Below are 15200 nucleotides of genomic sequence, written 5' to 3'. Positions count from 1 at the left end.
GTGGAACTAGGGGAAGAGGGAAGTACTACCCTATCCTCCCAATTGGTGGAAATGGTAAAAACCCTACAACTGGAGTTGGATCAACTCTGTAGCAATAATGAGAGGCTTCTAAAATCGAGTGAAGAATAGGAGAAGTTAATCAGAAACTGGACATAGAAGTCTACTTAAAAGAGTGTAGACACTGAAGGCATGAGGAAGATAGAGTCTGACAAGTCAGGAAGTGGAGGGGAATGTGATATCGAGTCACCAAAAGGGCATAAGAAGTGAAGGAAAGCAGAGTTACAAGGTGAATTTAGAAAGATCAAACCACCAGTATTTGATGGAGAGAAGGAGGAGGACGCATAAGCATGGTTGCTAAGTATGACTAAATAATTTCAAGTATATGAAAATGAAAGTAACCTGAAAGCATGATTGGTAATTTATCAATTGCAGGGTAAGGCAAAATTGTGGTGGGAAGAGAGGAAGAGTGTTCAAATTCTTGAAGAAGAAACAATTTCATGGGAGGAATTTCAGAAGCAATTCAAGGCAATATTTCTTAGTGAAAGGTATTATGATGACACGGCAAATAATTCCATGAGATGGAGTTGGGGAAAATGACTATGGATGAACTTGTAAACAAATTCACCAACTTGTTGTGGTACGTCTCGTATTTGAAAGAGCAAAAAGCTAAAATTTAGTTTTTCGGAACTAGTTTCCAGCCTCCTACAATGAGAGAATTGATCTTGATAACCCAAGTACCATGGATGAGGTGGTCAGAAAGGCTAGGCAATGTTATGAAAAATTTAAAATTAAAATGAAGATTGAAAACTATGGAGGACTGAGGAAGGAAGCAAAGTTGGAGTGGGTGTGAAGAAAAACAACCACTCTACCTGAAGAATTTTGGTAGAGATCATCAAAAAAGGAAGGGGTTCAAAGGAGAAGTACCCTTGCCACCTGAATCCTATACAGGTTTGAGAGAGATAGAGAAGAACAACAAAAAATATGGTGCTGCCAAGGAACCATTAAAGTGTTGGGGTTGCTAAGAGCCACATATGTTAAGCCACTATTCACACAATCCGCGGTTCATCCAAAACATCCAGGCAATTCATGAGGCCACTACTATTAATGATGTTGCAAGTAACATACTGAGGATTAGCGTAGCCCTGGAAAAATGACAAGCTGAACATCAAGCTACTATGATGGAAATACAAGGTAACATCTTAAACTAGTCTGTGGCTATTTTGGTCGATCTGGCGGCTACTCTAAGTTATAATAGCCCCAAAATTGTAGAAAAATGCAGTCTAAAAACATAAAAATTCATAAATGCTTGATTAGTGCAGCTAGCCACAAGAACCAAGCGAAGAGTAACCCAACACGTGAAACAATGCACAATTGATTTTGATGGATACTCCTCAAAGGTAGATTTGAATCTTCTTCCACTCAGGTCATATGATTTATTAGTAGTAATTAAATAGTTAGAACAACGATCCGTTGTTATAAATTATTTAGAAAAAATAGTGGCATGTGTTGGGATGGGTGGGGTCCCTAAAGTGATCAGGGGGAAAGAGAAATTTGTATCTATTTGATAAATTTTAGCTTTACAACTAAAAAGAAGTGACAAAAAAGGTTATCAATTGTACTTGCCACAGGTTGAAGTTAGAGCCCAATTGATTGAAAAACAAGAATTAGAGACGATCCCCATCATCAAGGAATAACTGGATGTTTTTCCAAAGTAAATTCCTGGATTACCACCATCTCGAGATATCGATTTTACTATAAATGTAGTACCCAAATTTGTTCTTCTATCCAGGGCTCCATATTGTATGAGTGCCCCTAAACTATTGGAGTTAAAAATTTAGCTACAAGAATTACTGCATAAAGGTTACATCATACCCAACGTCTCTCCTTGGGGGGCTCCAGTTCTATTTGTGAAAAAGAAGGATGATACATACAGAATGTGTATTAACTACTGGGAACTAAACAAATTAACAGTTAAAAACAGATACCCCCTAACAAGAATAGATGATCTACTGGATCAAGTCATAGGGGCCAAAATATTTTCAAAAATTGATCTAAGGATGGGCTACCATGAATTTCATATTAAGGAGGAGGATATCTAGAGTATGAATTTTAGAACACGGTATGGGAATTATGAGTTCGTGGTGCTACCGTTCAGCCTCACCAATGCACATGCAACTTTCATGTGTCTCATGAATAATGTGCTACACCAGTACTTTGATCGCTTTGTGTTGATTTTCATAGATGACATTATTGTGTAATCGAAAGACAAGGAAGAACATCAAGAACACTTAAGGTTGGTATTGCATACATTAAGAGAAAATAAACTGTAGGAAAATGGCAGTAAATGTGAATTATTTAAACCTAGGATACATTACTTAGGACATCTCATCTCTGAGGAAGGGTTGGTAGTAGACCCTCCGAAAGTTAAAGCCATCATATAATGGTCATTACCAAAGGATGTATCTGTAGTTCATTCCTTTATGGGAATTACAAGATATTATCACAAATTTGTAAAGGAATTTTCCAAATTGGCATACCCCATCACCTCATTGGAGAAAAAAGGAGCGAAGTTTAAGTGGATGGAAAAATGTCAGGAAAGCTTTGATAAACTGAAGGAAATCTTGACAAGGGCTCCTGTCCTACAGATAGAAGATCCAGATAAAGAGTTTCTAGTATGCACAGATGTGTGCCTTAAAGGTTTAGGAGGGGTATTTCTACAGGACAATGTTTTAGTGTCATCTGAATCCCATAAATTGAACAAACATGAGCAGAATTATGTTGTGAATGACTTAAAATTAGCTGCAGTAATTCATGCCTTAGGAATGTGGAGGCATTATTTTTTTGGGAAGAATTTTTTTCTCATGACCGACCACATCAGCCTTAAATATTTTTTTAGTCAACTCGACCAGAATGTAAGACACGCAAGGTGGTTAGCCTTCCTTAGTGACATTGAATTTGAAATCAAACATACTAAAGGAAAGGAGAACAAGATTGCTAATGCATTAAGTCGGCATGCTCATACTTCAATCGTATATACAAAAGTAAGTGTAAGGAGAAATTTTGTGGACTAGATAAGATTAGCTAGGTAGCATGACCCACAATATCAAGAGTTGCAGAATAAAATACAACAAGGGAAAAAAACTGGTAATGGGATTTATCCTCAAGGATTGATCCCCTACCAAGGTAGATGGGTCATTTCCAATGTTACCCCTCTAAAACAGATAATGTTTTACCAGTAGCATAAGGAGCCATATGATGGCCACCCCGAGAACCAAAAAATCATAACTTCTTTACGAAAATAGTTTTGTCTGGGTTGGAACCAGAAAATAGTTAGCAAACTTCTTAGAAGAATTCCTGCAATTCTAGCAACTGAAAGTAGAGCATCAATATTTATCAGGCCTGTTGAATTGATTACCCATTCCGGAATGGAAGTGGTAAGTGATTTTTATGGATTTCATTACTGCACTACTAAGGCCTCGATACCAACATAATTCCATTATTATGGTAGTAGATGTACTAACAATGGAAACACATTTTATCTTCGTGCAATCTACCTTTGGAACAACACAAATTGCAAATATCTTCATGAAAGATATATTTAGACTACATGGTATACCAAAAATGATCATATCATATCGAGATGCAAAGTTCACCTCAAATTTCTGGAAATCATTATTTGAAAGTTTTGGTACTAAACTAAACTTCAGTACTGCGTACCATCAGTAGACGGATGGGAAAACTAAAAGAAAAAATCAAATATGGTAATATTTGCTTTGAATGTATGTAATGGACAGACCCGCAAAATAGGAATACTTTCTGCATCTAGCCGAGTTCGCCTATAACAACAGTTATTAGGCTTCCATCAAAATAAGCCCCTTTGAAGCTCTTTATGGAAGAAAATTCCATACCCCTCTCAACAGGAGTCAACAAGAGGATAGATTAGTCCTTGGACCTGAGGTCTTGGGTGAAATGTAAGAAGCAGTGTATAAAATTCAACAGAACATTAAAAATTCTCAAGACCATCAAAATCGTTATGTACATAAGCAAAGGACTCCTAACAAATTTCAAATTCGGGAGCATGTGTATTTGAGAATCAAAACTCGCAAAAGTACTTTGAGTACTGGTAGCTACGCTAAATTGGCACCATGGTCCTATGGGTTGTTTGAAGTACTGGACCGAATAGGTCGAGTAACATATCAATTAGCTCTACCTACTCATGTTAAAGTACATAGTGTATTTAATGTGTCATTATTAAAAAAATATGTGCATTCCAACTCTCATATAGTTGATTGGCATCTCTTATAGGTGGAGCCCGAAGGAGACTTCTTTCCTGAACCAATCTTCATTTTGGAGCAGAGGAAAACTGTACTTCAGAATTGGGTCATTTCTCAGATTAAAGTGTAGTGGAGGCACTTTACTACAGAGGAGGCAACCTGGGAAAAAGAAGATGTCATGAAGGCAACATATCCATAATTTTTTTCTTATGAATAATAACACCAAGGACAATGTTAAATTTGAAGGGGGGAATGATGTAACACCCCCCATTGTAAGTAGATAATTAGTTGCTTGGCGGTTACCATCTTTAGTAACTTTACTAGGATGAAGCAAACTTATTATAGTTAGAAAGGATGTTTAAGTTTATAAATAAGGTTGTTGATTTTATTCTAGAAATTATCTTGGCTGACACTAGAATAGAGGATTAAACTTGCCAGAATATGAGAAGAATAAAATTCACTTTGATTTTCTTAAAACTAAATAATATATATATATGGATATATATGACATCTCACTGGGAGATAAAGATGGGGAATAAAAGATTTGCAAGGAGAAAGGAAAGCTTTTTCCTGTAGGAAAAAGAGTTAAAAATCCTAGGCTAAGGGGAAACAAAACCCCCGAAGGTAGGACGCTGCCAAGGAAAATAATTGTGAGGATGATAATGTTAAATAAAAATTATCAAGGCTCCGTAAAGGTTACTGAGGTCTGGAAAGTTATCATAGCTCAAGGGGAATCAAAAGTGATTCATGGTTGGGAGGTCTGGTGTGGATAGCCATTGATTTCCGCATAAGGGTACTGGTCAGAAAATCTTGTACCCATCAAGAATCTCGATTAATTTATAATAAAGAAGTATACTTGAAACATTGTATAGATTAGAACTAGTGTATATTTAGTTTTGTTCTAGTCCTTAAATGCGTAAATTTTATTTTATAAATATGTGAAGAAATGTTGTAGAAACTCTGGTGAGGTAAATATGTTATTCTTGTTATATGAATACTATTATGAATTAGGAAAGAAAGATGAGTATGAATGATTTATATCCTATGTTAACCATTCTTTACAATGATATATGGTATATGGAACAGTCATAGCATACTGTTTTCAAGACGGAAAGTAATCAAAAGGATTAAAAAGGAAATTAATGCATGTCACACTTAAGTAGTATTCCAAAAGAATTTATCTAATGGTTTTTCTTATCCTTTATGTTTATATGAGTTTTTGATCAAAAGTAAAATTTGTTACAACGCAAACAGAGGGCATGCATAGCAGCACTGATAGATCAAACAAGTAAAACCATATGTCAAGTAGTACAATCAGAAGACATGCATGGCTATAAATAGAGTGCATGCATAGAAACATGGATGGGTCAACCAAGTGAAACCATGTGTCGAATAGTACAATCAGAACACATGCATGGATATAATGATAGGATGAATATGTAGAAAATCATTTGTCACATGGTGCAAGTAGACACATACGCATGACCGTACTAATAAACAAATAAGAAAGTTATGCTTAATAATAAGGATGAATATGTAAAATCCTCTATCTTTAGTGTAGACATAACATAGGTATAACAATACAAGTCAATGAGTCAGCAAAACTATTCTTCGACAAGAACTATGCAGTACAGCATTGACTCACTGAAGATAACAACATTACTAAGGGCATGTAAGGTTAAGCGTAAATAGGAAACCATATTAACCATTATGGATGCATGCAATGACAAAGATTTATGATAAGATTCTACAATTTAATGGTAGTATATAATCACCTGAAATCATAATAATCCAATACAGAGGATATGTACTTCTAGTCTCGTAGCAAACCACATCAAATATTAAGGTTACATGCTTGTAGGGAACCAGAGTAGAATAGGGTGGGTACACTTCGACAACAGAACTTTGTATGCCAGAGACACAATGACCCTAGAGAAGTATCGACCAGAACTAAACAAAGGAGAAGGGCCATTCTAGCGCACTCAGTGCGCATCGAAAGTAAACTAGTAGTATAGAGTAATACAAATTTAATAGATAGATTCAGAAAAGAGTAATGACTAAGTCCAAAACCACTGTAACAAAAATAAGGCAATTTTGTAAGGAGAGTAGGCTTAACTAAAAAATAAAAGGAACCCTGGGAATACAATAACTAGTACATGCCTCAAAATTGAGAACGAGGATGCAAATCCTTCTACCATCATTCTCAATACTAAAGTACATGAAGTATACTGAGAAAATCTTGTCAGCCTTTGAAAACAATTAAAAATACAAATCTGCATTTAAACTGAACATATCTCTTTACCATTAAAGGAAAAAATAAATCAGTGATACACCAATAGGATTCCACAGTCTCGTTTCTTACCAAACTTAATAACAGAGGACATAACCGACTAGGCCAGTGTGACCTCCAAAACATCATACATATGGAAAGAGTCGTAGACCAATAAATTAGACACATACTAGGACTATAGGTTAAACAAAGCCCTGAAATAAGAAGCAGCAAATGCAATAAAATAGTTATGTAGAAGGCTTTATATCTACACCCTAACAAGGTTCAGTAGACACCTAGGAGTCTCGAGTCTGTGACCTAGAATGCCTAAGCAAGCGTGAAGGTATTTCTTTGAGCTGACGAGAAACCGAAATGAATAATCACTCATACTCAATGAATTGAGAGTGAAAGGGATAGAGTTTCAAGCAGCAAACCCCATGGGGGGAATGGCAGGAGAGTCTACGAAGCCACCAACCTGGAATGAGATGACAAATGACAAATGAGGTGTGTCTAGTTCGGCTAAAAAGGTGTGAACAAAATAAGTCACCAGTGAAGCTTACCTGAACCATCATTAAAAATAGCCAATTATAACAAAGTAAAATGCATGCAACTTGGCTAAACAATTAGGAAAACAGAGAAGGGAACTAGAAAGGACTTACCTGTCGAAGCGCAAGAGCACAGAGAAGCATCCCACCCCTGCACGAAAGACCAATATCATGAGACAAGGTATAGGTCAGGGGAAAGCCTAACTCAGAAATATAGAATAGAACAAGGGATCTGGTGAGATATCTTACATAGGTACCAAGGAGCACCCTCGTGCCAAGGGAAATGACAACCACTAAAACTTCTTGACTTTTCCCTGCACCAAAGCCACATAAAATCGTTAATGTTAGATCAATAATAGAGCTCATCGAAAATAAAGACAGACAGTTTTTGAAATGAAGAAAGTAGAGTACTAGAGATCACATGAACGCTGGAGCCAAGTCGAAGCCAATTTCGCTGGAGTTTGGAGCCCTTTCTTCGAAGGGCGTGCTAGTGGGCACAATAATGTGAGAACACCAAATATTAACACCAGAAGTCGTTGTAACTACTACGATGGCCAATATTTAACCTCATACCTCTCTCTGTTCCTGTCTCCAAAAGAACTGAAGTGGAAACCTTAGTAGAGGAGGGAAATCAAAATGCGACTAGGGTTAGGCTAGTGAAATCTTAACCGTAGATCAGCAAGGAGGGGATCTCCACCCTTCATCCCATATCGAAACCATAACGCTCAAGATGTGTGTCCACCTAATCGATACATGAATCCAGCTGTTGGGCGCTGAAGGGTTTCACACATGATGAATAGGTAGGTACCAGGCGCACTGTCCTTGCTAGCTAGTGGAACGAATGGGCGTGAGCTACCATCTCACCTAAGGAATTAAAGATCAATGTGTCATCTAATCAAGGTGATGGTGAGCAAGTGGATGGGCTGGTGCAGTGGGTATGGGAAGACGGGTGAGGATAGCTAGGGAGGTAGTTGGGTTCAGTTAAGGGTCGGAGTAAGGGTTAATCACTCGAATTATACAAGAAGTACTCATATAAAAGAAAAGAAAAGCCACAATGTAATCAAGATTTCTGCTATACTAACAAAAATTTATATCATGAAACTACCTTTTGCACCATACATAAGATGCCTGCATCGATATTAAAAACCATTTCTAACCAAGGGAAATCTTACTTATGTAAACAATAGTTGAATATAGTATTAAACCACAAAAGTAAGTGGAAAGAAAAAAAATGGGGGTATTATTTAGGTTCGTTACAACTAGGATGCCCATGTTATGCCAACAAATATTTGGAGTCCCCATAGCATTGGTTCATTGGAGGCACCTTTAAAAAGATTTATTTTGGAATTTTTTTTTAAATATTGTAATTTCATAGTCAAACTAGACCATTCATCATTAACTCATAGACGTGATGTTGGATTATACGTTAGGGTTTTTTTTTCTAGAAAAAAATCCCTTTTATGATGAAATTTTATTCTAACTATATATATTATTTCAGTTATAATTAAGAGAATCGATATATATATATGTGTGTCTCCTTTATATTGTTTCATTTTATGTTTTATTTTAACATTCATTATAATTTTATTACATTATGATTTTATTCCTAACGAATATATTAACAAATATGCTAAAGTACATAATAGTTCTTAAGTATCAAATTGCATTATAGTTTTATTCTAACAAATATGCTAAAGTACCTAATAATTCTTAATATCAAAGAGTCTAAATATATATAAATTTCATCAACCAGAGAGAGAAAGAAACAAAAAAAAATAAAACTTCGAAATCTTATCAACAAAAAATAACTCATCGCCTTTAAAAAAGAAAAGATATGATATAGTAATTAATATATAACAAAGCATATTCATAAAACCATCACTATATAATATTTATATTTAAGATGTGCAATATTGGTAAGTCATATACTTTATTAGGAAAACATATTATTCACTTGTACGTATACCCTTAATAATGAAAATATACATATTTTTATAATAAATAATTATTATTTAATAAAAATTTAATCATCCAATAAAGAAACTCATGCCACTATAATCACAATCTATAATAAAAAATTAAATAACAACATATAAATAAATTTGTAATTAGCTCTTATATAAAGAAATAATATCAAATTTTAAAAGACAATCTCAGAACACTTATGGAGCCACTCATAACCTTGATATATAATATCAAATTTTAAAAGACAATCTCAGAACACTTATGGAGCCACTCATAACCTTGATAATGAAAATTAATGAGAACGCTACATTTAAAACAGACAATCTCAGAACACTTATGGAGCCACTCATAACCTTGATATATAATATCAAATTTTAAAAGACAATCTCAGAACACTTATGGAGCCACTCATAACCTTGATAATGAAAATTAATGAGAACGCTACATTTAAAACACATCATGTCCTTGAGAATAAGGATAACGTGAAGGATATGTCATGAGGCAATTTGAAGTAGCTAATAAAAGGGTGAGTAACAACCGATTATATGAAAGCACTCACAACGATTTGGTTAGGTTATAATCTTTTAAATGAGAAGTATAACATGGTTATTGTAATGAAAGGATTATATGAAAGGAGTCACAACGATTTGGTTAGGTTATAATTTTCTAAATGAGAGGTATATCTTGGTAATTGTAATGAAAGGACGCACTCACAATGATTTGGTTGGCTATTTTATAAATCAGAGGTATAAAGAGATTATTTCTATATAAGTGATACAAAATAAGTGATATAAAATGATTATTTCTATATAAGTGATATAAAATATTAAAATATTGATAGAGATTTTTTTTTTAAATTATCTTATAAAATATTGTAATTTTATAGTAAATTTAAATTATTTATCATTAAATTATAGATTTGATGTTGAATTATATACTAGAATTTTGTTTTTAAAAAAAAAAAACTTTTTTATGAAGAAATTTTAATTCAGTTACATATTATTAAAATAGAATTATAATTGAGGAAACCACATATATTGATATCTTTTTTATATTATTTTATTTTAATATTTATTATAATTTTATTTCATTATAATTTTATTCCTAACCAATATACTGAAATACCATAAAAAAAATCCAAAAATATATTAACCTCAATTTCAACGAAGAATTTTTTTTTAATTAATTTCAGAGTCTTATCATGAAAGCATAACTATCTCCTTTAAAGAGAGAAATAATATGATATAATGTTATTCTAACCAATATGGTAAAATACAATCAAAAAATCCAAAGATATATTAACCTCAGCTTCAACAAGGAAAAAAAAAATTAATTAATTTCAGTCTTATCATCAAAGCATAATTATCTCGTTTAAGGAGGGAAAGGATACGATAAGGTGATTATTAGGTAACAAATGATAGTCATAAAAAGATCACTATATAATTTTTATATTTAAGATGTGCAATATTGATAGGTCATATATTTTATTAAAAAACTTGTTATTTATTTGTATTTATATATAAATATGAATAAAATATGTATTTTTATAATAAATAATTATTATTTAATAAAAACTAAATCATTTCATAAAATAAAGTCATTTCATTATAATCACAACAACAAAATATAATTACATTTATAACTACCTTTTATTTAAAAAATTACTATCAAATTTTAAAAAATCATGTCAAAACAATAAAATATAATTACATTTATAATTATTTGAAGAAATACTATCAAATTTTAAAAGACCATTTCAAAACAATTATGGAGCCACTCATAACCTTTATAACTAAAAATAATGAGAACGCTACATTTAAAACACAATAATAAAGATAAGGTGAAGGGCATGTCATCAGCCAATTTCAAGTACAGGAGAAGTAACAACCGTTTATATGAAAGCACTCACAACAATTTTGTTAGGTTATAATTTTTTAAATGAGAGGCATGTCCTGGTTATTGTAATGAAAGAAAGATATTTCCATATAATTGATACAAAATATTGATACATAAGGTATTTTTGCTAATTGATACCTACTGTATTTGTGTTAGTTGTTTTGTAATGTACTTGTGTTAGTTGTTTTGAAAGCTTATTTTATAGTTTAAAATGAAGGTGATGTGTGGCTATGTTTAAAATTATGTTAATTATTATTTTTTTAAATAATAATAAAATATAAATGTATTATAATAAAAGATAATAATAAATATATATGTTTTATTTATTTTGGTTATTTTATTATGTTTGATAGATTATTTTATATTATAATTTAATATGGAAAAAAATAAAAATAAATTTTTTATTTTCATTTTAAATTATAAATACAATATTTTAATATCAATATAGAATAATATAATTTTATAATAAAAATGATTTGTACGTTAAATAAATTTAATTCCTCATACCAAATCTAAATATTAGATTTAGATTAATAATTAAAATAAATTCATACTTATATACAAATTACCATACAAATTACTATTCTAAATGATGTAATGAGAATTAACTTTCTAAATAAGTTAATGAAATTTTGGAATAGGGAAGCACAAATGAATTGGCATTTAAACTGCTTTTAAATGTACATTATAGAAAATATAAAATTTTAGTTATAGTTACACATTGTGTCATAGTTGGTGAATTCTTAACTGAAAGAAACATATGTTTAAAAGAATTACACCGAGTCAAAGAAGGTCGAGATAAGTTTCTGTTTTGAATAGAATGTAGATTAGGAGTAAATACAATGTTTACTTGCCAATAGATTGTTAATTGAAAAAACAAAATATCTAAAGTTGCAATGTTCCTACTCAAATATAGATATGTTTGAAAATAGTTCTTTTAAATAATAATAATTTTAATATATATGTAATATTATATTAAGAATTTTAATATATATGTAATATAATATAAAATGAAGTAGCCATGATAATATTGTTAAGTATTTTTGAAAACATTTTTTTTATAAATTTTATATCATAAATTATTCAGGCCCTGCATTTTAAATTTCTTAATAATAAATTTAATCTATATGGTTATGATTTTATAAAAAAGTATATAAAACACCAGCCATGATATTACATGTTTAAGTGTCTTCCAAAAACATATTCTTTTATATAAATTTTGTATCATAGAATATTCAAATTATGTATTAGTATGTATTTAAGATATTTTAATCAGAAAATTAACTTAAAGTAAGTTCTCACAAACTTATTCTCCGAAATACCTGCTATATTTTATTGATCAAGAAATAAAAGTCGTTTTCATACATTTTGAGGGTTTATAAATTATTTCACATTTGCTCGCTGGTTAATGGACTCCCTTTACAATTACGTCGACTGGTGAATGGATAGAAAGGTATCCATCAGTGTTTAACATAGATTATCTAAGTCGTACATTCACAACAAGAAAGTATCCAATTCAATGACACTCCATGAGCGTTGCTTCTCACTTGAAAATTACCCTTCAGATGTTTAAGGCTAAATGACAGTAGAGAGCTAAAAATCCGACAATCATGCCTTTCAACAAAAAATAATCATATCCATTTTACCTTAGAAAAATCAATTTACATACCATCTACATAGAAAATTCCTCAACTGAAAATGACCATACACATCTTTCCCCAACAAAAAATAAATATATCCATCTTACTGTACAATACTCAAATACCAATATGCACATGGCAATGGAGCACCAAATGCTTCAATTTACGACATACACATGGGAATGCGGCAACGAGTTCGTTGGCTTTGGTAAACAAGGGCTACGGCTTTGTCAATGAAGACAAGTTGTATATCGTCAAGGTCAAGAATCCTTATCCTAGGCCGAAAGGAGTTTGCTGACTCTACTGATCTAACCTACTCTAAACATGGCGTCACATTCGAGTGAAACACACTGTTCCACAATTCTCACATATTCCGAAGTGGGATTCTGTACCTTTAAATCCTCTTTATCGGAATTTGGAATTTCGAATGCCAAGAATACCGAGAGAGGAGGAAACCCTAAAACATATTCCTTCTCTCCGTTTCCTTCGGGTACCAATCCGACGGCATGATCTGATCGAGAGCGATAATCAATCCCATAACCAAAGCTTGGTCGTCGCCAGGACTCACTATCAGATTGAACACATCTCCTCCCAGCGTTATCTCTGGTCTCACCTGCTTTGGCTTCACCTGAAAGCAAAACACCAAATATTTTCAGAACTTGGCATGAACACACCCCAATTAATAACTCTGAGCATACATATAGATTGTAACATACATACCTCTGCAACGGCCTCGTTAAAGCTATTCATAATGGTGAAGCAACGCTTGGCATAACATCCTTCAACATGGTAATCGGGCGTCTTCTTCATTTTGCTCTTAGCCGAAGAAGTACACATGTACACCTCTGCTAAGCTCTTTCTGGTTATTAGCAGAGATGGCGCCCTTCGAATGACGAACAATGGTTTCTGGCCATCCCGGAACTCTCCTAAGAATCCTCGCCATTCATTCTGTAGACTCAGCCTCTGTTTCACATACAATAATACAATTCAGTGTGCTTTCAAACGTTGCAGAGATTTTGTTCTTCAAAAGAGAAAACAACGAAGATCAATTTGAAAGATATTATATATGTTTGCATACCTTCCGCCGCAACGTGAGGATCGCCACTCCTGCAGCGTCCATGAGAACGACTTGATCCTGGGGATCTGAAGGATAGTTGTCCACTCTAAACACAAGGTTGCCGCTGGAGTCGAAAACAGTACAGCCATTGCAGCTGAAAACAAGAGACTTTTTCCACACTGTGAGCGCTGTGGCAGACGCCTTGGAGACCTTATCGTCGATCCAAGCATGCCCGGCGAACTCTGGTTCGTGTGGATGAATCTTGGGACTCATGCTTCCTGAGAATATGAGGCAGAAGGAGCAAAAAGACAGAGATCAAGTGTAGGGAAATGAGTAAGGAATGAATAATGTGTATGAAACACGTAGTCAACTACTGCTGATTCCCCCTCTGCTTGATCCCTTCTTATACTGGGATTGCCATTGCATTTGAAATTCCCATCTCTCATGTTCACTAAAAATAAAATATATTACTAGCTCCTATGATATATTTAAAAGATGATAACCATAGCGATAAAGCCAACGAAGTCTGAACTTTATTGGTGGTCGTCTATTCAACTTTATATTTACATTATAATAAGGTTGTGAATAGGAGTCACCACTCCTTAAAACCTAGGGTAGGGCAAGTTGCAGCTAGTGGTCCGTATGTGTACAAAACATTAGTTGGCGGTCGCTGTTAAGGTGGAATTAATATGTTAACTATGATGATAAGAACGAAGGTCGTTTCAAACACAGTTTATGAAAAGAATTGTGTCATCGACATCAACGAATGGGGTTCTTGATTTCAATTTCTTACTTTATAACTCTCCCATGGTAGAGACTAGAAATGTGTGATCAACATCAACGAATAGGGTTCTGAATTTAAGTTTCTTGCATTATAGGTCTCCCATGATAGAGACCAGATTGTCATTGTAATGTTTACTCATGTTTCTCATCTTAACTTAGAAAATTTCGTAATTCCATCCATTATATCCATCCCACGACTGACACGAGCTTGTCATGTACCGCTGACTCAGGTCTTCTCATCGTAAATTTAAATTTAACAGAGGACGGTTTTGGAGAAAAGCAACCAATAAAGGAATATTTGATGGCGCTCTTACTTGGACCACACAAACAGCAACAAAACCATCTCACCGATTATTTTATGCATTCTCACATTTAGTAGAGATTAATTTAAATTCTCATGCTCACCGTGTTATGTTATAGGAATACGCTTTAATTGTAGCCTCTCAAATATGTATAGGGAATATTTTATTACGTCTTATCTTATCATTGAAATTAATTCAATTTTTTTAAGGAGATAATATAACGTATTATTTACATATAAATATATTTGAAAAAAAATTATTTAATATTTGATATATTATTTAAAATAAGTATAAATTTCTCTTCCTTTTGAATTGACGGTGTGTTTATATGTTTTAATATTTCCATCGAGATTAAATTCTTTTTTTAAGGATTGGTGTCAAAATGTATGTGTGAATAGTTACTTGAGAAATTATTAAATATTTTATATATTTATTATAAGTTAATTTAAATTTAAATCAATTTTAAAAT

The 15200-nt window shown here is 32.9% G+C and overlaps 1 protein-coding gene across 1 annotated transcript; it reads right to left on the bottom strand.

Annotated features, from left to right (window-relative positions):
* Positions 1 to 12590: 12590 nt before the first annotated feature.
* On the bottom strand, positions 12591 to 14063 carry LOC149158683 (protein LURP-one-related 8-like). Its single transcript, XM_089433361.1, has 3 exons — positions 13668 to 14063; positions 13310 to 13552; positions 12591 to 13217 (listed from the first exon to the last, which is right to left on the bottom strand). Exons 1-3 carry the CDS (start codon positions 13917 to 13919, stop codon positions 13047 to 13049), a joined length of 666 nt encoding a protein of 221 aa, XP_089289487.1. The 5' UTR covers positions 13920 to 14063; the 3' UTR covers positions 12591 to 13046.
* Between the last annotated feature and the right edge of the window lie 1137 nt (positions 14064 to 15200).

Source organism: Pinus tabuliformis, chromosome 5_2, assembly GCF_031772625.1.
Source record: "Pinus tabuliformis cultivar Carrire ecotype Pingquan chromosome 5_2, CPIR1, whole genome shotgun sequence".
Taxonomy (NCBI): domain Eukaryota; kingdom Viridiplantae; phylum Streptophyta; class Pinopsida; order Pinales; family Pinaceae; genus Pinus; species Pinus tabuliformis.
Note: the sequence above shows the minus strand (reverse complement) of the source record. Positions and strands in the feature narration are given on the sequence as shown.